Source organism: Lytechinus variegatus, chromosome 15 (assembly GCF_018143015.1).
Source record: "Lytechinus variegatus isolate NC3 chromosome 15, Lvar_3.0, whole genome shotgun sequence".
In the NCBI taxonomy this organism is placed as follows: Eukaryota; Metazoa; Echinodermata; class Echinoidea; order Temnopleuroida; family Toxopneustidae; genus Lytechinus; species Lytechinus variegatus.
Genome location: NC_054754.1, coordinates 17,114,500 through 17,139,509, shown reverse-complemented (window position 1 = coordinate 17,139,509; position 25,010 = coordinate 17,114,500). Strand labels below are relative to the sequence as shown.

The 25,010-nt window shown below is 37.9% G+C and overlaps 1 protein-coding gene across 1 annotated transcript in view; it reads left to right on the top strand.

The window, feature by feature from the left end:
• The window catches only part of LOC121429154 (zinc finger protein 764-like), a 35,607-nt gene extending 10,966 nt beyond the window's left edge, over window positions 1-24,641 (top strand). The window contains exons 2-4 of the mRNA XM_041626084.1: window positions 1,142-1,585; window positions 9,480-10,238; window positions 22,155-24,641. Of these exons, the coding sequence (XP_041482018.1) occupies window positions 1,142-1,585; window positions 9,480-10,238; window positions 22,155-22,471 (1,520 nt within the window). The 3' untranslated portion in view covers window positions 22,472-24,641. The remainder of the gene's footprint in view (window positions 1-1,141; window positions 1,586-9,479; window positions 10,239-22,154) is intronic.
• The last annotated feature ends 369 nt before the right edge of the window (window positions 24,642-25,010 follow it).

Genomic DNA, 25,010 nt, shown 5'->3' with positions numbered 1-25,010 from the left:
TTGTATTTGAATTGGCAACTACTTACCCTCCTCACACATACACACACAGGAGTGAAAACAAAAAAGTATGTTTAAAATAATATTAAACTTTAAGAGTAAAGAATGGAAAAATATATACAAATTTAGAGAACAATATTTAAGAATGTCCGCTTTGGGACACAAGATGCATCACAAGTATGGGAGATGGGACATACGCGCCATATTCCTCAAAAAACTGAATCGCCTAGAACTAAATCCTAACCACATGAATAAATGAAACGAAGATGGAAACAATCGTCCCCATCCTTCTCGGTTGCGTTCCAAAATGGCTTGTGGCCTGGAGTCGAATTTTAAATGACCCTATTATCGCCGTGATATATTTCCTTCTGTTGATTGAATATCATAATTGCTTAGTTTCGAGTGAGATTAATTGGTTTAATCAATTATCAAGGAGTTGGGCGACCCACGTCCTGCGCTACACGACGAGTCATCATTCGTACCCAGTCCCACACCTGTCAAATTTTGTTGGGTATCACAAGCAAAAGGGCAGCACTGTGCCACCGCACCTCTGGGACGTGTAGACCGAGGCAGTCACGGGTGGACGTAGGGGAATTTGAGATTGAAAATCTTCCTCGACTGCTCAATCATATTTTAAACACCTGGGACCGATCGAGAGGATTTGGATACTGGGCATGATTCGTCATTTTGCTTCAGCGGAATTATCACACACTCGGTAGAGACATAAGAAAAGTTTCCTCACAAAGTCCTGATCAAGAGTATTTTTTGTAATCTCTAGATACCAGGGTGTCATGTGAAAGACTCTATCTCATATGTCAAACGAACTCTAGTCTGGAAAGTTGAGCGAAAACACGTTTCTTTACCATTACTCAAAGATATCCGCTAGCGGCTAAAATAATAACGACCAACTATTAACATGTTTAAGTTAAAGTACAGGAAACATTCATTTGAAATACATTAATCATAACATGATTCGACCGTCAAATTAGATTGAATGATCACTTATCCCAGTTGCATTATAATGATATCGAATGTCATAACACACACTTGGTATTTCATAGTACAAAGTGACCTTCTCCAATATCTCTGCGTGTCATTTTGAAATGTCTAACACTTATATAAACTTTTTAATGATTCATCCTAGATGCTTTGGATCTCAGGCTACCCACCAATGGCGAGATCAACCCCCATCACCGATATATGCTCGTCCAACCTCCCCAGCCGTCATCGCGACCGTTCCCGTTCACCGATTCGTCCACGGCAGCCGTCCCGACCAAGCAACACAGTCCGACTCTCAGCATTGAGCAGCGCCTCGCTGACCTCACCAACGCGCGTCGTCATCCAAGCCTCCCCGTTCCGGCCAGTACGGCTGGTAGTCCACTCCCTGGCAGGCCGTCGTCGGCCGATGTCCCTTCTTCCACGATGCAGTTGCCGTTGACCGTCCCGAAGCTGCATAACAGTACCAGTCCAAGGCTGAGGCCAGATATCGCCCCATTGACCATCGGGAGTGGTAGCCCTACCAAGGCAAGTGGCTACCGGTTTCAAGGAGAGATTTCGAGCTATGACATCCCTTCACCCCCATCCAATGGTAAGCTTTGAATAAGAGCTTTATGAACGTAATCTAATCATCTAATTTCTTTCCCGTCTCTTCTCATTAATATCTCACAGCCTTGAAATCATTACCCCACTTACCATATCATAATCACATCTAGTTGTTCTTCTCTTTCTTATGGTGTTATTTGTTCTCTCCATCTCGATTAAAACCTTTATGATTACTGCAGGATTTGGGTATGATAAAGGTCACTGAAGTTTAATACCTTAATATTTTAATTGCCATCATAATTGCATAATAGAGTTGATGGCATGGTCTCGAGCGAAGTCGACATTGGTGTAGAGAATGAATGATTAGGCATGGGATGAACCCTCAATTCGATCCTCGCCCAGCATTACCCAAGACTAGACAACAAAATCATCATAAGCAGATAATACCGTAACGTGAGAAGACCCTTTGCGCTCTGGTTGTTGCGAAATCAAATCTTATTTGCTGATGCTTGTCAAATAAAAGTGGCTTCAAACATCCCCACTCCGTCTCGCAATGCCGATTTAAATACATCCTTCCAATCTTCAATCTCCAAGCAATCATGAACCTTTACCCACCCCTCCCTCCCAACAATCTTCACCGTCTTCCGCCATACGAGCAGTCACTTTGATTTTAAATTCCGCCACGCTTTCGCGCCCTCGCCAAGGCCTCGGAGCTAGGCGCTTGCTCAGGGGAAAGAAGAACATAGCGTTTAGAAGGAAGAAGCAGCCGATAATTTTTCATCCCTTTTCATTTTAATTCGTTACCACACTGATTAGTTCCGAAATATCAGAAGCTGTGACGGGTCGTCAGACACTGCATAAATCCCATACGGACGTCGCGCGGTTTTCAGATTAAATCGAGGGAAAACGAGGGAAACGAGGAGGTGGAATAATTTCCGAGCCTTTTCACCTCAGGTTAGGTCAAAATAATGACTTAAAGATGCACTCCTAATAGTCTTCCCCATTACTGCCTCTTGACGACTACTGTCATTTGAAAAAAGGGAATGCTTTAAAAGGATCGATCAATCAATAAGATGTTAACGACATCAAATGAGACAATAAACTTTAATCTAATTCCTTCAAACAAATGATACAAAATATAATTTATAGTAGTAATCGGTATGAAATCAGAACGAAAGGCTAAAAATAATAACATATTTCAAGAATACAGCATTGAGCAAATAATCCTTCAGCTTAAAATACTTACTCTGTACTCATACTGAAAAAATATTTCAATCTTAGATGTTGTAATGTATGACATTTTAAAATTAACTCTTAGATTCGAACGATATCCCTCTCCTTCTGCGACACACCGCCTCTCAAAGAAAACGAATACTCAATATTCCTTCGTGATAAGAAAGGCATTCATTAATATTTCACAAAGTTTTTGCCTCTTGCATTCAACATCATACCCTCGCAATGAAGGAAATCTCTGCTCTTTATTTTTTGAGGGAGGCCATTTGGGAGACCGGACGAATATACCCTTTAAGGCAAAACAAAATTATCTTTGAAATAAGCGTGGAAAAGATGAGGAGGCGAGAGGGCAGAAGATGAACGCGCGTGAAAAATTGTGAGTTGGCCGCAGCGCAATTACTGTGACAGCCCCGGCCGTTCCAAGCCACTGGCCACGGCTGGTACGAAAGGCATAGATTGAGTTGTCTCCGGGCTGTCAAACCCTCTTCCTCTCCCCTCTCATCCGATTTCTTTTTCTTCTCGTAATGGCGCGAGGACACGGTGAAACAATATTAATTGATTCGTTATTCTTTGGTTTCCATTTCCTTGATTTTTCCATCTCCCATTCGGCTTCTCCTCAATACGCCAAGAGAGGTTAGACTTTCCTACGAGGAAGACACAGCGTTATCTATTATTCATGGTTGCAATAGAGTAATGCGAGCATATGGGTGGGTGGATGAAGCGCGCGTGTCAGTGTGTCGATGTCACAATTTCCCGCGCTTTAAAGATTCAGTGTTGTGATGACGATGATGATATTGATGATTGTAGAGGCTATTGATAGTGTCCTTTGATGGATAGCAGACTTGGTCAAAATGTTTATTTCAAAATGCCCTAGACCGAATCGCTAGTTGCTGATGACCAATAATCATGCTGTAGTCGAAAAGGAAGAAAACCTCGTAGGAAACATCAGTTTCCTTTACCATTACCGTAAAGATCGTGCACCAAACGAGTTGTATTGAAGCTTTTGATCACTTGATCCATCACAATCCTATAACAGAGGCTCATATTATTCTATTTTTACAATATATCGATAAGATAAGAAAAAGTAGGATATGCGATTTCAAAATTTGCATTTTTAAGAGGAAACTAGACAATGGATTTGTACTTCTTTCATCTTGCTTTAAGGAAATCACAACCATTTACATGTAAATCAAGAGAATTCAGTGGCAGACTCCTAATTAAAAGAATCAGTGTATAATGACATCCCGGGTCGTCTGGGGAATACTCGGCAATACTCGGCATTCGTCGTTGGCACTCGGGGCACGTAACCATCGCAAAGTGTGAAAGTACGAGGGTATATAGAAGATGACTTCATTAAGAGAGAGAGAGGGGAGAATTAAGAAGGGAAAGAAAAGACGCGGGGAAACCGCGGTCCACCGGGATGTATCGGTTTACTTATTGCCTGTAATGTGTACGATGATGATGTTGGGTCGTGTTTTTGTATCCTCGGCGGCCATACCGAGGATGAATGCGAAGATGAAATCGGAAAAGAAATAGACTTCCGTGATATCCACAGAGTTGCGATTGTCATTTCCTTCTGATATCTATACCAAGGATACGAACTGTGAATGACCGTCCCCGGCCACCCTCCGACAAGATGAAAAATATGAAGATCTTGGTGTTCCTTTGTCATATTGATGATAAACATCGTCATGTACTGGAGCAGAAAGAGGCCCCATGTTATAGATGATAACTTTTTCGATACCTGCCTAATAAGCCGATTCCGCCGCCACACCAACGAAACTGATTCCAGATCGATCAAAGCTGTTAAGTTATTTGGAATTACTTATCATCGCTCGTTTGGAGTCGGTTTCGTTCTTGGGACTGTCGTATGAATCATTATTGTTTCTACCTGTGGCAAGTCCATGGTTAAAAGTTAAGTTTGGTTAAAAGTTAAGTGTTAACTGCATGGAATAACGTTGAAATAGAACGATCAAACTAAATTGCTTTCCTAATCAACTTTGAAAGTTGACTGTTGAATATAGAGCATACTAGCTCAAAATTTTCAAACAAGACGAAATGGGAAGCTCGTATTGAAACCGTAAACTAAGTCGGAAATAATGCTTGCACATGCTTTACGGATGAAATGATAATGAAGGAGCAAGTTTGTAAAGGAATGTCTGATAACTATACAAAATCAGATCTATTCAACTGGGCCATTACCAATGCGCTCGACTCCCAGGCTTGTTTTATCACACCAATGTCTAGTTTTTAGGTATAAAAATGCGACTGGAAAAGTACAGAGAAGATATTAACCTTCATCTCATTTGTCAGGAATGAAAGAGTGCATACGGTAACCTTGATTAAGGAAACCCACTTGCAAAAAAATTTTTAATGGGCTCGTATAACGTGAAAAATAGCCACAAAAATCACTCCACCAAATCTTGCCCAAACAAACGAAATCTGCAATAGTCACGAATCGCTCGGAGAACGAGTCTTATTTTTTTTCTGACTCGACTCATCATTTAATCATCGACTTCCTCTTTGTGAGAGCTCAATAAAAAACAACTTCATACATTAAAATTTCTAGCAACTCCCCGCCTGATGAGATTTTCCAGAATATTGAAAATTAAGTTAAAAAATAGATTTTTAATTTTATATTTTACTAGGGGGGTTCGGTATTTGTAAACTTTTTATTATTTTAGTATGGAGGACGGTACTTGTAACGTTTTCCGTTGCAACATAATTTTATAACGAACTGTAAAATGTTTTTGAAATATTTGCATGGTGGGTGTGAGAGGGGTTATAAACTATTAAAATAAGGCACAAAAGGGCACTCATTTATAATCTTAGATCAGCACGGTGAATGTTCTCAATATTCATGATAATTTTTGACATTTTGAAACCCTATCTTGAGTATATAAAGCTATTGACACATACATTTTATGAACTATTAGTTATAATGCGTCTCTACACTGTAAAAACTGTGGTGTTAAAACTGACACCAATTGGTGTTAATAGAGGACCACACCCTGAGGTGTTAAAATTACACCCTAGAGATTGAACATAACACCAAAGAGTGTAAATTTAACAACCAAAGGTGTTGTAATAACACATATAGGTATAAAACTAACACCAACAATTTAACACCGGTGTAAAATAACTGATGTGGTCCTTTATGTACACCGGTTAACACCACAGTTTTTGCTGTGTATATTCGACATTCAAACTTTACAGAAGGGTAGATGATTGAGGAAATATCTTACGTTTCAAATTCTTTACAGTTGCGTGGTGTGGGCAGCAGCACTTGGATGCATCGATATTTTTTGGCGGGAACGAGAGTAATAAAAAAGCAATCCTCTCAATCTGTACATTGATGGCTAACACGATTGTGGCATAATTTTTAAAATGTAAGAATGGGATTCATACGCGATAATAAAACCCGAGAATAAAAATAAGAGAACGAGAAAGAGACAAACCCTCATTAGTATAATCATCCTCAATTTCTTTTCATTTTTTACAAAGCCGTGCAGACACTAAAAAGTGCGTTAACATTGATAAAATTCTAGCAATATTTTCTGAAATGCAATGCGTCGCAATGGTGTGGCTAACACGGGGGAATTTCAGAGTGTACCGTAAACATTTGCTCTTATGGACACAATTGTAACAGTGTGTGTGTGTGAGAGAGAGTGGAGGGGGTTTATGCAAAAGACGTTTATATCATAACCATGATACTTGTGTTAATCCTGGGCTTATCTGAGGTTACGCTACTTATCTATACCATTTTATCCTTAACATTTGAGTTATGATAAGTAAAACAGTTTGAGATGTATTGCGCATTAGACACTATCTTGGGAAGGAATCCCATTGAATTAAGCATGTATATTAAATATATTTTTATTCTAGAAGTGTGAACAGACCACTAATGTACACGATCGTCACGCCTCGGCTATGGTGTAATAATAAAATGCATGAAAAATCTGCGCCCCACTACTCATAAATCCCGCGTCTCTTATCGTCATCATTACGCTATATGCGGCAATATCAATCTACTGGCCATTGTTCGTACTCCTAAATTACAGGTAATATGTTTTAACTCGATTAATTTTTGAAGCCAGGGAAGCAATATGGCTGCCTGATTAGGCAATGTGTTTTAAGTGAAGGACGACTGCCAAGGAGATTGGTCAAAACTCTAAAAGTGATTGAAAACCATCATTACAAAAATTCATCACCATTCCGAACTCACTCGTCTCTGATCCTGTGGCTTTTCGATATTTGCACACCGAAAATGGGGTTAAAGAAAAAAATTGATGTGTGTATGGTAAAATAATGCATCATGAGTACGCAATGTAGAGTGAACTTTTACCAAATGAACATAAAAAACATGATTTTTTAATAACATTGTTTATCATGACAAAGATGCATGTTCCCTCCAATACACTATGGGGTATTTTTTTGTCATTTTGTACAGGGTGTACTTACTGGTCAAGTTACGAACTAACCGTAAACTGAACGTGATGTATTCCCGAAAAAACGGAAACACACCGCTGACCTGTTGAATTAGCCAGCGACTTGATTTATACATGATTAGAAATGGCAATTTCATGATACAATTCATTTTTTAGAAATAGTACTGTGTATACATCCCTTGCCTTTGTGTAACATGAAATCTAAGCTGTTCAAATTTGGGCACAGGTGTTTATGATGGCATGTTCAGGTGATAATACAGATAATGGAAGGGTTGGGGAATTAAACTTGATTTCTTTTTAGTCTTTTCTGTATGATCTAATACTTGAGATATTGAATTTCCTTGGTTATGATTCGCGTTCTCAAAAATCTATTCCAGGGTGTATTCAATTTTGCGTATTAAAGATACCATATCCAGTGTTTCTCCGCACCCTTCAACGTAGCAAAAGACCAATATTTGTTTCACATGTGCAATCTGTGCCTCCGTAGTTAAACATTCATATCGAATTTCGGATAAATGAAAACAGATTCCAGGCGCTACAAAGTTACAAGTAGAAAATCAATTTCATTCGTATGGCAAGAAAAATCGTGATTTCAGTATAGTGTGTCTCACAAAATGGTGTCGTGAATCTTGACTGTACACAAAAGTCCAATAAATTCTCAATTACAAGTGTATGAAATAATAAAACTGGTAACTGGCGTTATGCAAGAATATCAATTCTTGAAAACAATGTAATTATTCAGTCACGGGGTTATCGAAATAAGCGCGTTGGGCATTTCGGTGCAAAGGATCTGGCAAATACTTAAGATCAATTCTCCCAAATTTGTAAAAGTAAGATTCATCCTCAATATCAGGCATGTCGTAAGTGTCACATAAGAACAACTTTATAATACACATACTGTCAATGGTGTATTTCTTATAATGAAATCATTTCTGGAATATGTCCAGTTTTACATGTCATGCGATTCGATACAGGAAGCAAACAAAACGTAAATTATAAGCTAATTTTAAATTCGCCTCCATCATGACCCTGTCATGCGAATAGCAACAGGTGTTTTAATAATACGAGGATTATTATTGAAGATAAAACAGATTTATACCGTGATATTATGACAATAATAACTCTGCATTGAGATTGCAAGAGCCAAAGGTCTTTCGAAGATATAGATTTAATTTATATCTGATTAGCTTATTTCAACAGCTGTGCATAAAATCATTGCAAAGTCTTGTGAATGATTTCGTTTTGCTAACTGCATTCAGTCTAGAGGCATAGAATGAAACAATTATTTTTGTAACTGTTATAATTAGCTGGTACAAATTGAAATAAAGACATGATATAGAGTACGTATGGAACTACACAAACGTAATAAAATAGCAATATGTCTCAAAAAAGCAACCAAAAAAACGTGCTGTTTTGCACATCATTTTTAAGAAATACACTCATGTTTCGTTCAGCATATTTGATGAAATGGTGTCCAGTTCATACCGATTCAACTAGCAATCCGATCAATAAAGTCGAGATTAGAGGGTTTACATTCAAGGATACCTTAACCCGCTCAATGAGGTCATTCTATGTAAAGAAAGAAACGACCTTAATGAGTAGATGTTGTGTTCTAACCCGATACCGCCGATGACAAACAACAAATCTGTTTTCTCGTTACACATCAAGCCATTATCGATTTTCGTGATTTCCTGAAAAATAACAATCAATGTGTCTGGAGATTGATGTGCAAGAATTAATAGTAAGGGGGTTGTTGTGAATCCCTCAGGTCTGTCACCTACGATAGTCTTGGTGCTCCAAAATAATTACCAAAGCTTCAAAATAGCCTGTCATTTTTAGTATTTTAGGAATACATTTCTGTGTGGTACACTTTGTACCTCGCCTGGGTCGAGTGTAGCAAATTCAAGTCAATGTCATGTAAAAATATATATTAGTTGCCTCAGTCAAGGCTTGAATCCGAAACTTTGTGGTCTAGATTCCAGAGACATCGATTTGTGCATGATAAATTAACTTCTATTCGGCATTGCAGATCGTTAACTCATAATTATTCACGTCAACGATGCCATCAAGTTGTAGTATTAGAATCGTATGAACAAACCACATGGTTGATACTGAATATGATCTAGGTTTAGGAGGATTCGATTCATTTATTTTTTTGTCTTTAAAGTGTGATTAATAATTTCCTTTGATTCACAATCTTAGTTTTTGTTAAATATCTTAGTTACAAAGGTGTGTTCTGTTTCATTTTACCCTCTGCAGATATTATCAGTCGGGAGATGAATGAATTACTCAAAGACGGTCGACTCAGTTACACCGACGTTTACCGCGCTCGATTTGCCCAGCTAGAGAAGGACATAATTGGCACCTTGTCACCAGAAGATCTCCGCTGGTATAACGCCAAAGTGGGTCTCGCCATCCCGAATTTTGCCGCGTACCGTTCACCTCCGTATACGATGGTCCAGCATCCTCATGCGCGTCACCAGCACGAAAAAACGCTGACACGTGACGGTATTGTCCATGGTGAGCCACCGCGTCTCCCCGGCGGCGGGATTCCGCTGACACCAAGTAACGTCCGTATTCCCGAGCACCACTCGCATCATCTCCAGCAGCGGTTGTCTCCAGAGGTTGACGAGGTCAGCGATTCAAAGCTCCTCGATTCGCCGCCAATTGGCGTCGGTCCCCACGGCACATTCAATTGTCTGGACTGTGGAAAGGTGTTCAGTACGCCGCACGGGTTGGAGGTCCACGTGCGACGTTCCCACAGCGGTAAGCGTCCTTTCGCCTGCGACGTTTGTCACAAGACGTTCGGCCATGCTGTCAGCCTCAGTCAGCATCGCGCCGTGCACTCGCAGGAGAGATCGTTCGAGTGCAAGCAGTGCGGAAAGACATTCAAGAGGTCATCAACGTTATCAACCCACATGCTGATCCACTCAGACACCAGGCCATATCCGTGTCAGTACTGCGGCAAGAGGTTCCATCAGAAGTCAGATATGAAAAAACACACCTACATACATACAGGTAAATACCAACTTGTTTTATTTGGGAACTGCATGGTGATGTTTACCCCTCCCCACACACGCGCATACATACTCGCAAACAAGCCTTTACGACTTTGTGAAGTAGGTCCATGGTGAAATAAGGAAAGATACTTTGTGCAGTCATTAATTGCCTTTACGCCACTCACCTCATAGATCTTCCACCAGCGTGTCATGTTGCACAGTATTATTCAGGCAGGGGACAGATATCTTAGTCCACAATCTTCACTGTTTTTAAACATGTCTACATCTACACATGATGACTTATATGATCTTTTGCATCGAGTTCAGTTGTGTATGGTTACTTCGTTCACATATTTACATGTATTACATGCAATAAGTGAACGTTATTAACCGTTTTTAACAGCCTTGCAACATAAAACATTTATGAAAAAAAAATGTACGATAATTTAAACTACATCATTAAAGCTATTCAAAATTGGAGAGGGCAGAGTGTGAACATTTGAAAGATGAACAGTTTTTCATTTATCTCTTTTACTTCTCGCTGAACAATGTAGACATGGTAGCCGGGAAAAAACAAGATACTTAAGAGATTGCTTTTCATAGATTACCTCATACATTCCGCTGTTGGTGAGAGATCTAAGAAAGGATTTGTGAAGGTAAATCTGTTTCGATCGTTCCAAATCAATCTTTCTTGAAGCAAACACAATTTACAGCCGAGTCATCTGATCAATATTCCTCCCAAAAGAATGCATCGATTCGATCGGACCGGGCGAACGAAGGCAAGGGAGAGGGGGCATAAAAGACAAAACTGAAAGCACTAAGCAGATTTGTAAATAATCTAAATCTTAATCTGTTGCTATCTGACATTGTTTCAAAAGGCCAGTACAAGGAGGGGGAACAGTTATCGATCGAGTCGCGATTTGAACCGAAAAATAATCGATACATTCTTTGGCGCCGAAATACGGAGGTGATTTTTTTTTCTCCATCTTTTGTGCAATATGCGCACAGGTTGACGTTCGCACGGCTTTTTCCCTATATAGTCTGTCAGAAGAAAAAAAGAATTCTGGTTTGTGGTGAACTTTACTGACAGTACGACTGTAAAATCGTCGATTTCTTTTTAAATCAAGAGTAACTTTTAGAGATGGTGAATATGCTACATAACCTTCATCATCATAGAAGAACCTCTGTCATGGGTTTTATAATATGCCTCTCTGTTGTCACACAGTATTTTTATTGCGAAACGGGTGTGCAACGAAGTGTGTTCGAGTCTCCAACAGCTTATGATCGTTAAGATGGTTAATAAACATCGGAAAAATACACATTTACTTCTCTCACAAACTAACGGCAACATGTTTGAACTTTCTCACACAACTTAATCCAAAGATGTAACTAAAATGGCGTAAACTCACGTCTCGAAAATCATCTTTACTCGATATAATCCGCAGGTTTCAAAAGATTAACCAACTATATCTTGACCTAATCCCTTGATCAATATCACAAATCTCTAAAGAAGTCCACACCGACCCTATACTTTTGTATGACCAAATCGATCTGATCCCTCTGCCGAAGCAAATCCTTCAAGAAATGCTTTCACTGTTGCTATATTGTGGCGTAACAGGTCTGGTGTTGAACACCGTTAATCGTCACCCAAATCTCTCCATTCTCCAAAGGAAGAAATCGATAGGGCATTCCAAAATGATGGCGAACTGTTTATTAATGACTGTCAATGCGCCAACCTTGCGTGGGACACTTCGCAACAGTGATATGTAGACATAAATAGCATTGCAGGTTCTCAAAAATATGCAGTACACATTCCTGGAATACAATTTTTATTTCGAATCATCAATATAACCATGATATAATAAGCTGGTAAATTAAGTAAACTTTTGAACTGATGCACCGATGTATGATCAAAATATCTGATGGGTTTTAACAAACTTTTTTCTTGGAATGAAATTTGTTCGAAATAAGATCTCAAACATTTCATTCAGCCGAGGGAAACATAGATTAAAGAGAACAGTAATTGTAATTACAGGAAGTTAAGAAATAGAAACTTGTATTCCTCTTTACAAAGCCATTAGAGAAAGTTCCGAAAGTCCTTCCACATGAAAGGTAATGGTATCCTATAAACCTGTTTTCTAATCTCTGAAAACATGGATCCTTAATGCCATACAACCTGGATTCCTCTGTTGCCCAATCAAGACCTAATCGGATAACCAATTTGTAAAGGTCCGAAAACAAAATGGTGGCCTTGGGAAGAAGCATATGGGATCCTTCCCACCTAACAAAAGCCGTTGTTGTCAAAACTTTGTGCTGGAAGCCACATAACATGTTTTTCAATCAGTACTTTAGCACTTTTATCCCTCCTTACATCTCGTCCCCCGCATCAACAAAAGAAAGTGTAGGCCGATTATATTTAAGGACCTCGGATCGGACTTGGACTTGATCTTCAATCGCGAAGGATGAGTACTTTGACACTACCGACCGACTGGTTTCTCCTCTTACAATGGATTTAGTCCGATTACAGAACAATGATAACAAAGTAATGATCCCTTAATCTAGGAGTTATTGACAGTACATAGACCATCACCCCGCATAAGTGTATTTCGGTCTTATCCGATTTGGTCGACACAAAATGACAACTATTGCTTGTCGGTCAAATAATAACGTAACTATGATCTCACACAAAATGGTTTACAAAACAATACAACTAGTTAGTTTAAATTGATTGAAAGTTCGAATCTAGTTCGACAGGGGACCAGGTATATGGAGGCGGGAATTATCAGTAGTGTTTTACTAGCGGTTGCCTAACGAGACCGAGCATATTTTCTAAGGTCGATAACTCCTAATGGACATTTTATCAGAACCATGAATGAGATCTGTGTACGAATCAAATGAAATTGTGGAATACAAAAAATGGGTCTTATTTTTGTTTTGTAGTGAAAACTATTTTCATGCTATTGGGAAATAATCAATTAAGGTGATCGGTATGAACTCACTTGTTCCTTCGGTAAATATTCCTAATATAAACCACCCTCAGCGATTTTCTTTTAGTTTGATATGGCTATTGTAAGTAGGGATTCCAAGGTATATTCAATATAAGTTTTGTGATTATAAGTAAAGGAAATTTGACTGCAGTCATGATCTTACATAATTCAACCCTAGCCAGATCCAAAGATTTTCGACAGAATTAAATTCTGGCTACCTCAATAAATAAAACGTCAACGGTCTTCGTGTCCATCATAACGTAGATTACCGGCGTGTAAAGATTATGCTTGTTAATAAGTGGAGAGATCACTTCCTAAGTGTGGTTGAAGTGGCGGCTAATGAAAAGACGAGTGGGCAATTGACAGGAGAAGGCGTATCGCTCCGGGTTAGATTTCTCTTCGAGTGCTTCAGTTTATCTTGATGACACAGATTCAAGTCTCCCCAACTGTCGCTCGTGGCTCTAGATCACATTTAAACTGGGTGATTTTTGTTGGCTGCAAAAATATTAGTTGCAACCATTTTCTTTTAAATCCTGAAAGGTTTTATGATATTAGGAATTAACTGAAATAATAGATCAAAATGTAAAAGGTTTTTTATTAAGAATTTCGCCTGAAAGGCGTTCATTTTATCAAACGTTACAAAAGCCAATGAATTCCTTAAACAAAAGGCAAGTTGATAGAAATTAGTCAACTCGCCATTAATTCAACAATTCCTATATTTTCTTAGCCAAGTGAACATATATTTTTGTTTAACCCCCCTCCCCCACCATTTTTGAAATATGTGCTTGTGAAATTGTGACTGGCAAAATACCAGAATGAATATGGAACCGGGACATTGAAATACTTAATTCATGAATATTAACTGATAGTATACCCAGTAATAAAAACCTTATCTTGAATGAATGCGTTGTTGTCCTTGAGAATTCCATTAGGTACTGCAGAATTTAGTTTAAACCACGATTAATAGAGGGAAAAACAAACTGTTAGAAGAAATAATCCTTGCAACTTTCTTCTCCATTCTTGTCTGAAAAAGTGCCAGTGACAGCGGGCGACGATGGGTTTGGAGGGAGCTACCGATAAAATAACACGGGGAATGAGAATCTAGAGTAGAGACAATGGAACAAAGTACACGTATAGCGGGAATTAGCCGATGCTATCAATCAGATTACGCAGTTTCAAGATTACATTATTATTTCCCCTCTCCGAGGTAAACCGAACAATAGTGAAAACTGCAGGTGGAAATATCGCGTCTGTATCATCACCATAACAGCTTCACTTAACCCTTTGATTCTGGACGCGCGCAACCGGAGAATACAGTCTAATACCGACTGATGCTTTTGGGGGAAAGAAGGTTTAAAGTATTTTACCATCTTCGCTAGATGTAATAGGTTTATTTGCCATTATCTTCGACTTTCGTTGTGGAAGAAACGATTGAGATTTAATACATGCATGCGAGTTTGAGTTTTCCTTTTTTGACAAACAATATTTATTTCTCCCGATTTTCCCTTTTTTAACAAAACGATTGGAAAAGTACAGTAAATCTCATAAGCCGATTTCGGCATAGAAATGAAGACTTTATTCATGGGGAATAAAATTCAGTAAATTCATCGAGGGTTGGATATGATATTGATGATATTTTAGCTGCGTTGTCCTGAAAAAGCATTTGACGTTGGAATATTCGTTTCTTTTTCATGTGCTCTACATATATCCAAATGCCGTGCTCCTTTCATAACTCGAAATGCTCCCTTTCAAGTGAAGATTGCCCTTCAAAGAACATTTTTGCCTCATTGCATCAAAAAAGGAAATATTATAAAAGGGTTCATATTCTAAACATGTATCGCTATAGTTGACTACTTTTTGTAATCAAGTATTTCGAAGTAATTCTCTCATTCTTTCTCATCCACGTCTACTTTAACAAGATAACTTCTTTTCACTTTTAATCCTTCTCTTTATCATATTTTCTTACCTATCGTCTCTCTAATAGCCTCTTACATCCATTTCATGCATGAATATAGATCATCTCTCCTTTCTATTCTCGTTCATCAATCTTCCTCTCAGCTTGCTATTTTACGTCCACTCTCTCATTATGTCAATCTCACATGTGTATCTAGCACAATAAAATTACTAAACAAATCCGAATAACTTAAAGAAAAAGGGAATATCTGACGAGGCAATCGTCGATCACGCCTCGCCAATTACACAAAAAGTCAGCGAAACAAGAGATTAAATGCAGGACAGACAAAACATTCTATTTACAGAATAATCGCAATCAATGAATAAGGAGTGTAGGATTAGTAAAGACATGATCCGTGATGCGAGAGAGATATCAGTTAGCTTGCCAATCATCGTGGGCTCGCTATCGCAAAGAAATACTGCGTGGACAGGCCGATCAAATTCCATATTGCAAATTGATTGCACCCGTGCATTGTTGGACAGAGTGGGGAGCGCGAACGACATGGATAGGCATTCGAGCATTTTTCTTCTTCTACTTCTTCTTCAAAGGGGAGAATAATAGCCCCCAAAAGTGAATATTATTCACCACAAATCAATCGAGGAATCAATTTATATCTGAATTAGATTTATTCGCATGAAAGAGGGAGCAGTGTGCGGAGGGATGTTTGTTGAAAAACAGAGGGAATTAAAAAAAAAAGCAAGTGATGCTCGTTTTGGCGGTGAGGTTTTGTCCAGTGCCTAAGTTAATTTGATTGAGTAATCATGATAATATAAACCAGTCAATGGAATGAAATGGTGATGTTTTCATCGAAAATATCCCAACCCAATCTCGCGTTTTCAAAATGATGTATGACATCTTTTCTTCCTTTCTAATTCGAGGCATACCCTTTTACTAATCCGTCATGTCTCGATGAAATATATTTTGATGGTAGTTGCCATATTAATTTCTGTAATCCCAATAGCGCGAGATTGCTGGATAAAAACTCTACATATTCGTTTTTCTATCTAGTGAATATTGAATCCACGATTGTATTTGTTCAAATTCAAATGACTTAACTAGAGGTCCGAACTTTAACATTTCCTGTTCTAGAGAAAAACGGTTTTATTGCAATAATTCATTTGCACCAATTAGTGTGATTAGGTATAGGCCTAACTCATCACCGCCATTTCCCATGTCTATTATCACGATATTGATAGAATGATGATAGTGATTCCATTTTGTGATATTCCCGTGTGAGTTTCCAAATATATTTTAAAGAGGTGAGGATAAATCTATATCATAGAATGCAAGTTTACTTCAATTGTGTATGAACAAATTACATGAAGAGAAAGGAACGATAAACACGATATAATAGATTTAACATTCAAATCATCGTTTGCATGATTTCTCTCTCTCTCTCTCTGTATAAGGGGGAAAACAAGAATCAAACTTATGACAAATTAGAAAGCATTTACAACACCCGTTGTGCGACGTTTTACTTAATTTTTGGCGCTTGATTAGACGGGAGCGCCAGTTTCAGGCACGACAGCGACAGTAGAAAGTAAGCATAACAACAAGCTCTTTTATGTTGTCATTATTTCGCGATAGAACCAACTCGCACAAAAGCGAACATGTCCCGCGCTAATTCTGTGAAATTAACACTCGCAGAAGCAGCGCGCTTGGATTTCGCTTTGGTGAGCTTTAGCAAAGGTTTCTCCCTAACAAAACTGATTAACTGCTGGTGTTGTAAGGTGTAAATCAAATGACTTCTGTGACTTGCACGAATTCAAGAAAACGCGGGAAATCAGGCGGAAGGATAATAGAATATGGATAAAAAGAGCAAAAAGATGGTGATGATAATAGACATCGAGAGTTGTTTGTCGATTTCAAGATTCTAGAAAAATTCAAATGCCATGATTTCCGAGTTCAGGCACTGTGTGGTATTCAGTACTTCGAACACTTAACGGTACAAAATGCATAAGATTTTAGTATCTTACGTCTCAAAGACACGAGACTCTTTTCTTCCAAATTATATATTCCTCGTTTAACCCACCTTTTCAATATCTTTTAACAGTTCACGATTCTGGAGCTTATCAGGTTCTTATTTGAATTTGACAATTTTTTCACAATCTCCTAAGCTTATCAGCATAATCTCTTTACTTAAACATTAATTCAATTAATTTCAATTGCGATCATAAATGTTTATCCATGTTATTGACAAAATTAGTGGGTACAAAGAATCGCATTCAATTCTTCATTTCACTGTGCAAGCACTGTACAGCGGTCGATTTGAAACATTCAAAAATATATAAAACGTAAAAAATAAGTAGCTTATAGAATTAAACGTTTTCACAATATTTTCAGATTAAATTCACAGCCAATAAATATTTCATGAAAACATAATAATATGCCTTGATTTAAAAGTATTTATTTGGCCTACAATTGGATGTAATTTCTGAAATCAATGACAATAGATTCATTTTCACATCGCAAATATATAGCAAATCATGATAAAATAAAATACTATAAAGAAAACCGGAGAGAACAATTTATTCAGATACATTAAATGACTGTTGTTCATAGAGGTCCATCTCTATTACACGCAAGAATAAGAAAGAATTAATAATATTAACAAGAAGATATTGGAGTATAAAAAACATTCTTCAACTGGAATGCATAGATTACTTTACCGACTTTGGCCTCATCACTGTACAGAAAAAACGCCAATAATTGAGTTCCAACTTTAAAAACCAATCTTGAGGTCGGCAATTTTGTTCGCCGCCTTAATCACGATTTTAGTTTTTAAATGGAAATTCTGATTAAGATGTCGGTCGTGTAACTGCCATATCACTGACGTCGATTTGATATGCTTTTCGATTTCCTCAGTCCATTAAAACCATGAACCTGTGTCATAATCATTTTGGTTATCATCCAAAGCGGGAAAAATTTGAGGATAATTTTCACGGTCGATTTATGGCGAAATGGTGATGGGGGAGAGGGGAGTTACACGGTCAAAGATCAACGACGGTTGGAGTGATGCCATTGACTTGAAGTCAAATGAGCATGGATTGCAATCGTACAAGTTTAAAATTCTGTCACCTGTACAATAAAAAAAAGGGAAGCAAATTTCGGTTGTCTATTATTAGGTGATGTTACAACAAATAGGCCATGGGAATATGATCAAGACAACATGCCTCATCTCTAAAATCTTTTCCTTTTATGTCATGCATGTGTTAAATCGGTCACATAATCATGCTAATGACATATGGGAACATCGTTTCGTTTGATCGTAATGTCTCCATTGAGCGAATATAGATTTGGTTCCATATGAAGGGTGTTTTGTCAGCTTTGAAATAGGAGAAATGCGCACGTGGAATGCTATTTTCTTTGGGGAATTCTATAAAGCTACTGTATATACATCCCAAAGCAGAAAATTATGAGAAACGACTTGACGAGGTCTGGTCGACGTTTATCACCCCAGATCTTCACCAATAAGGTGATAGGAGGACGAATTAATCCGAGGATCATTTTAGAGTTTCCTCTTTTTGTTCTTGTTAAGTGAGAAATAAAATGAGCATGTCGAAAACTGGTAAATCTCACAGGTCGGAACAAGACACCATCATCCCCTCACCCGCGTTTAAGTGGGTCGTTGTTACAGCAAATAGCAATCAGAAAAGAAAAAAAAGTCGACTTCGCGTCTTCGCCACCCTTTCCAAAATGGCGGAAGTTGCCTGCTTAACTGTGTCCCTCAGAAAATCCGCGAAAGGGTGTGAAACCTTCGCGCGAGCTCAAGATGAGGATTCATTGGGCGGAACAGAAGACTCGACTTCTTGCGATTATGGATTTTGTCACATTTTCTCGTGGCTAGGCGGGAAAATAAATATGAGGTTTCATGTACTTTGGGGTGACGATTGTCTTGTATGATGGGGTTGGCAAAACGAGGGTGATAGCCGCTTTAATGACATCTCCTGACCCGGCCAGGCCCGGCTAGGTGGAAGGTGGGTGCCCGAGTAGCAAGTGTTGGGAGTAATCTTGGAAACGATTCGGAGGTGCTTGGCCGTATCGTAAAGCTTCATGTTTTATGAGATGAGGAGGGATGTAGCAGCTGAGGAAGTCTGAGAATATGGCAACATCCTTACACCAGTCGCTGAAACTTCAAGTAGTATAGACTCATTTCACAGTTTCAAAGAAAATAGTTTTTTAGTGACCCCTGAACTACTTGTTTACCGACAGTGGGCATCGACCATTATCCGCCTGGGACTTTATTTCTTTAAAACGTTATTCCTGACCCACTGCTTTCAAAACCTTCAAATCATTCAACATATTCAAGTCACATCCACACTTCCGTCTTCAAATCCCGTACCAGTAAAACTCTTGACTTTGTCATTTATGAAAAGAGGAAGATACGATAGTGTAAATGGAGTGAATTTTGTCCTTTGCAATATCCACCCTCACTTTATCAAATTTCTGAGTCGTAAATTCTCGAACTCAAAATCAATCATGATAATAAAAACTCGTCAAGTAATCTCAAAACAAAATCAAAATTAAATTATCATCAGAAGCCTTCTGAAGGCACATGCACCAGAATTGCTGGCACTACCACGCCAACAAACACAATCTCCCGTTACCAATGTAGAGAATAACAAAGCACAATAAATTATTAGTTATATCAATGAATTGGTACACAAATCCTACACTTCTCATTGCAGGTGTGCCATCCTTTTGCTTGGAAAGAGACATTTTAGGGAATTTAGAAAGCGGCAATGGAAAGCCCGTTTTCGTTTCTCGAGTTTCAAAACATGGTGTTGCATTCATCCGGGTACTATGTGATTTACGATAGCCTAAAACGAAATGTAAACTTCCGGTACTTTCTTTCATATACTATTTTTTTTAATTCAACATAACTTTTGCAAATTTTCTCTTTTTTTACATTAAGTGCGATAATTTTGTTAATATTTCTTTCACCTTTTCAGTTTTAGGCTATATGCCCACCATTTATGCGTGTCACCCTTCCCCTCTTTATCGGTGTTATACGGGCATATTCAATGATCATTTATTTTTCAAACTTCTAGACATCAGTCCAGAGCTCCTTCCTTGCCAATTAATTTATACCCATCTCACTTTTAACCAAATTTCTCCCGCTTAAATGGTCTATCTACCTTCTCCGACCCCATTTTATTTTTCGTTTTCTTTCTTTTACTCATGGGATATGTAGAAATTCCAACTTTGCAATCCCAATTTCTCTTTCTCCATCTCTAAGTTCTATATTCCCCCTTTTTTTTATCCACCCGTCATTCAAGTAACGTATAGGTGACTTGCAAACAAGTAAACAACCTAGACCCCGGGAGAACACGAGAAAAGGGTGGCTGACACGCCTCTCCGCTCTCGCTCGGTCGATCCCACCGCTGCAGATCAGCGGGAATATTAATTGGTATTTAAAATTTAACAGCATTCCTTCCTCCTTATCTACGGATAATTCCCAGTCCCATAACCACTTGCGACTTGTTCCGTCAATCTGCGGACAGATTGAGAGACGAATATTCTCGGGAGAATAAAATCTTCCCGGATATCTTGTATATTTCAAGCACTACTTCTCCCTCTCTCATCATGAATAGCACACTGTACTTTATTAGGCCTATATAACCACTAGAGGGAAGAAAGACCTGTTGTTTTTAACAAATAGAAATATGGAACATCTAAAAATTAAAAGTAATAGGCCTACACACAAAGCAACGAATCTCCAATCTTTGTCATTTTCGATATTCCGCCTATTTAAGTGACTTAATATCGTCCCCCCCTAAGATACTTTTCCATATAATGAAAGATGCATTCCTGCTAATAACACATTACATTTTTTAAACATGATGGGCAATATGGTACAGAAATATCAGAAATCCTTACAGAGCGGCATTTCCATGAGGATTTGATTCGAAGATTTATTTTTGTCCGTGGTTTCGGCGTATCACAGTTTTCGGCGCCTCAAGTTTAGCTGTCCAACCGCTATATAGATGATGACTTAATCCGCCATCATCATTCGCCCGCGATTTCACACCCGCCATTCCCCCGTGCGTGACCAACCATCTCCTGGTGTCAATACACTCCAAATCATGCACGCTTTCTTATCCCTCCCCGTTCCCTCTTTTTCTCATTCCAAATCGGCTCGCCAAGCTTGAGCAAATTGTCTCTAGGCCTCTTCTAATCACTATTCCCCAAATTAGCTCTATACATAACCAGCAGAAACACTTACTTACGCATCGTTTTAACACCAGACTCATATGGCGGTTCGTCGTACTTTGGGGATGTGCATTGCTCTGGTAATAAAACTTTGAAATCACCATCTATACGAAGTGGTCGCTATCTTCAGTTTGGGAATAAGGGTAACATGCGCGCGTTCAATATGCGCTCACGTGCTGCGACGAGACAACGACTAGAATACAGCAATTTGCGCACTCCAATCCCGCGAGTGTGATAAAAACGAGACGGTCTTCATCGTCATAAAAAGCGCGGCTACTTGTAATTTCTACGTCCGTCGCCTGCCCACTTAAAAAGCAAACCATTAAAACAAATCGGTGTGGAGAACATGGCAACAGAGCATTGATATGATTATAGATTCGATGTTTATTTCTCGCCTTTGAGTCAATTACCTTAAAGCAAAAACGGATGATGAACAGATTGCACTCCCTTTCTTAAGTCAGTTACAGGAAGTCAATTATGATAAAACCGAGGTTCTTTCTTATAATCTTAGGCCTAAATCATTTCATAGTCCTGTTCAAAGTTAAACCCCCAAGTAAAAGAAAAAATACTTTCAATATAAATCAGAAAAAATGGATTGTAAACTCGAATTCTGTTGCAGAGTATAAAACATGGCTGACACAGGCCTATACCAAATTAATTTTGAGATCTTTGTCAAATAAAGGAAATGAATTATCTGAGGTTTTCTTATTACGGATTTTCAATTCAAAAAATAAAATACTAAATGTCGTTCTTTCCGTTTTCTTATTTTTCTTCGCTGTAGGTGAAAAACCGCACAAGTGTCTGGTCTGCGGCAAGGCATTCAGTCAATCTTCGAACCTGATCACACACAGTCGCAAGCACACCGGCTACAAACCATTCGGCTGCAAGATCTGTGGAAGGGCTTTCCAAAGGAAGGTGGACCTCCGTCGCCATTTTGAAACGCAGCACCCCGAGAGCGAGAAGATGCTGTTGGCGCACTCCATCACTGTCCGAAGGCCTACGCCACCAAGCATGGGGTCACCGCCGGCGCCCATCGCCGTACCAGCCCACCACGGATCGTCAGCGTTGCACGCAGGTGTTCCAATGATGGGCATGTGAATATGCACGGACAATCGAATTGAAAGTTTGATAACGAGTCACTCTTGTTGACATTTGGGAAGTCCTGTACGGGTGAACTGCTACGCCTGAGGAATAAGTTCGGAAACTTACTTCAGGAGGGGAAAAAATTGTCTTTCGAAACACAAGATTAAGAAGAGAGCTCTGGAGTGATTCAACCATTGTATTGACTTTGTACACGATTTATATGCTGCATGCACTATCTTATAACATTTAAATACCATGCTGTTCGACTATTACAACTAAAGTAACAATATAAGAATAGTGATCCAGTTGAACCTATACCGGAAGTACATGCACTTTGCCGATCAATAGTTTCATATCTTACCCCGAAAGTAAAACGTATATTACTCATTGTTCTCAACAATAGGGGATATGACCTATTTTAGTGTACACTGCATCTTCATACTTAGTTGATTGAATTGAAATGTCTGTTAAGAAAATGTAATTTGTTCATCCATTTTAATTGGCTAAGCCTACGGTCGTAGAAGTTAAAGATGCAATTTATCAAAATCTTTCTTTTTTGTTAAATGCTCGATATGCACAAACATCAATATAACAAATAAGAGTCACAAAGCTCTTAAAAACTTTGATATCATCTTTACTTATTGTTTCGTTACCACCAGAAACGTTATAAGCTATCCGTGTGTTAGAAGAAACTTGCAGTCAGATGTAATCAATTTCGGGTCTAAAATCAATCATAAGTCTGTCAATTACTTGCAACAAGAAGTAAAAATAAATTAGCTTTAGTTACAATTAATGTGCAAATTAGCAGTAGAAACTTGCAATTAATTGGGAATAATTTCTTGCAACATCCCCAAGTCTTATAGATCACCTACATTGTTCACTGCAAAAGACAATACAAAATGATGAATATATGTTATTTGATATTTCTTTTCTATTTTTAGAATTCCAATCTGCAATATATTCAACATTCCAGATAATCAAATATTATTTATATTTCCTAGTGAAAAAAAATGGTTCTTTATGTATGGACATGATCAAATGAAAATCAGATATGTTTCACACTTGTTCCCGATATGGTATGAAAGAAAATAACTACGAATGTAAGGTGAAAAATGAGACATACGACAAGGCTTCAAGTGGCTGTTAAAAAAAGAGTCACATCTCATCAAAATATTTAGGGTTCATTTCTTGTTGACCATTTCCAAAACATATCAAATTACTCTGATGCAAGAGAGAATTGTTAATTGTTCTTTAGTAATACAGATACATTCCATTTTGGCATTATTACAGTAATTGCCTGTACAACCCTTGTCAATAATTTATGTGCAATGTAATAAGGTTATGGTATATTATTTATCATCATTGATTCACCTTATCATGCCAAAAGAAGTTGTAAAATGATTATCGACAATCAGTTATTTATTAATGCTTGGACAAAGAATCATTGGAGGATGTTTTGGACAGTACACCATTGGATATTATTAATTAATTAATGTGTTGAAATATATGAATAGATATTTGCAATGGGCCGACTGTGCAAAATAATAATGTAATGTCATGCATGTTCTGGAATGCTTTCTCAATTTAGAGTTTCCTTCAAATGTATTTTTCATGCCATACGAGTATATACCAGTAATATGTAAAATAAATAATTTGGTACTAACATACTTATTTTCATAAATCGCTTGATGTGTTCACCATGATATGCAAAGTCCAATTCAGATTTAGGAATTAGTTGCAAATAATTATGTAATCCTTGCAGTGTCTTGAAAGATTATAATCACTATTTTAATAGTCACTTTGATTGTGTTATGACCTTATATGAAATATGATTTTATATTCTATCTCAATATGATCATCTTGAACATGTTTGAGTTTACATTCCTTAAAACATGTTATTTCGAAAGGTAAATACATTGTTTGATATATATTCCAAAACTGTTACATCATGTGATGACCTTAATTTCTTATCCCCTCAAGTTGTGCTAAGGAGACCATGTGGACTTTCTTTCGCATCATTCCTTTTAAGGTGTAATTTCATTTCTATTGCAAAAATAATTTTAGAGAAATGAGTGTTTTAAATGTAATTTATTGCAAATATTTGTACATAATATGTTTGATTTTGTACCCCACTCTCGCATATAGAAATTGTGTGATTTGAATAAAGATTAAAGAGAACTTGAAATCGGTTTAAACATCTATTTTTTCATAACTGTATGGTTGAAAAGGGAATATGTTTTATATATTACATGATAATTTCAGAGTAAATATTTCATAATATGCTCTAAATATGTATCAAACTGATAACAGACAATATCAAACTAAATTCTAGAAGACACTAACCAATAGATTTGTTGATTTTGACAGTTTCCTGTTGGTTATAGTCATATTCACAACCTCACTGATCATTTTGATCAAGAGAAAGAGGAATTCTTATAAGAAGGGGATGAATGGGAAAAAATGTTTTAAGATGTAAATAAGGAGAAATAGAAAATAGAGGGTTTTACAAAGGGTAAAACAGAGAAATGACAGGGTTAAAGGTTAGAATGAAAGT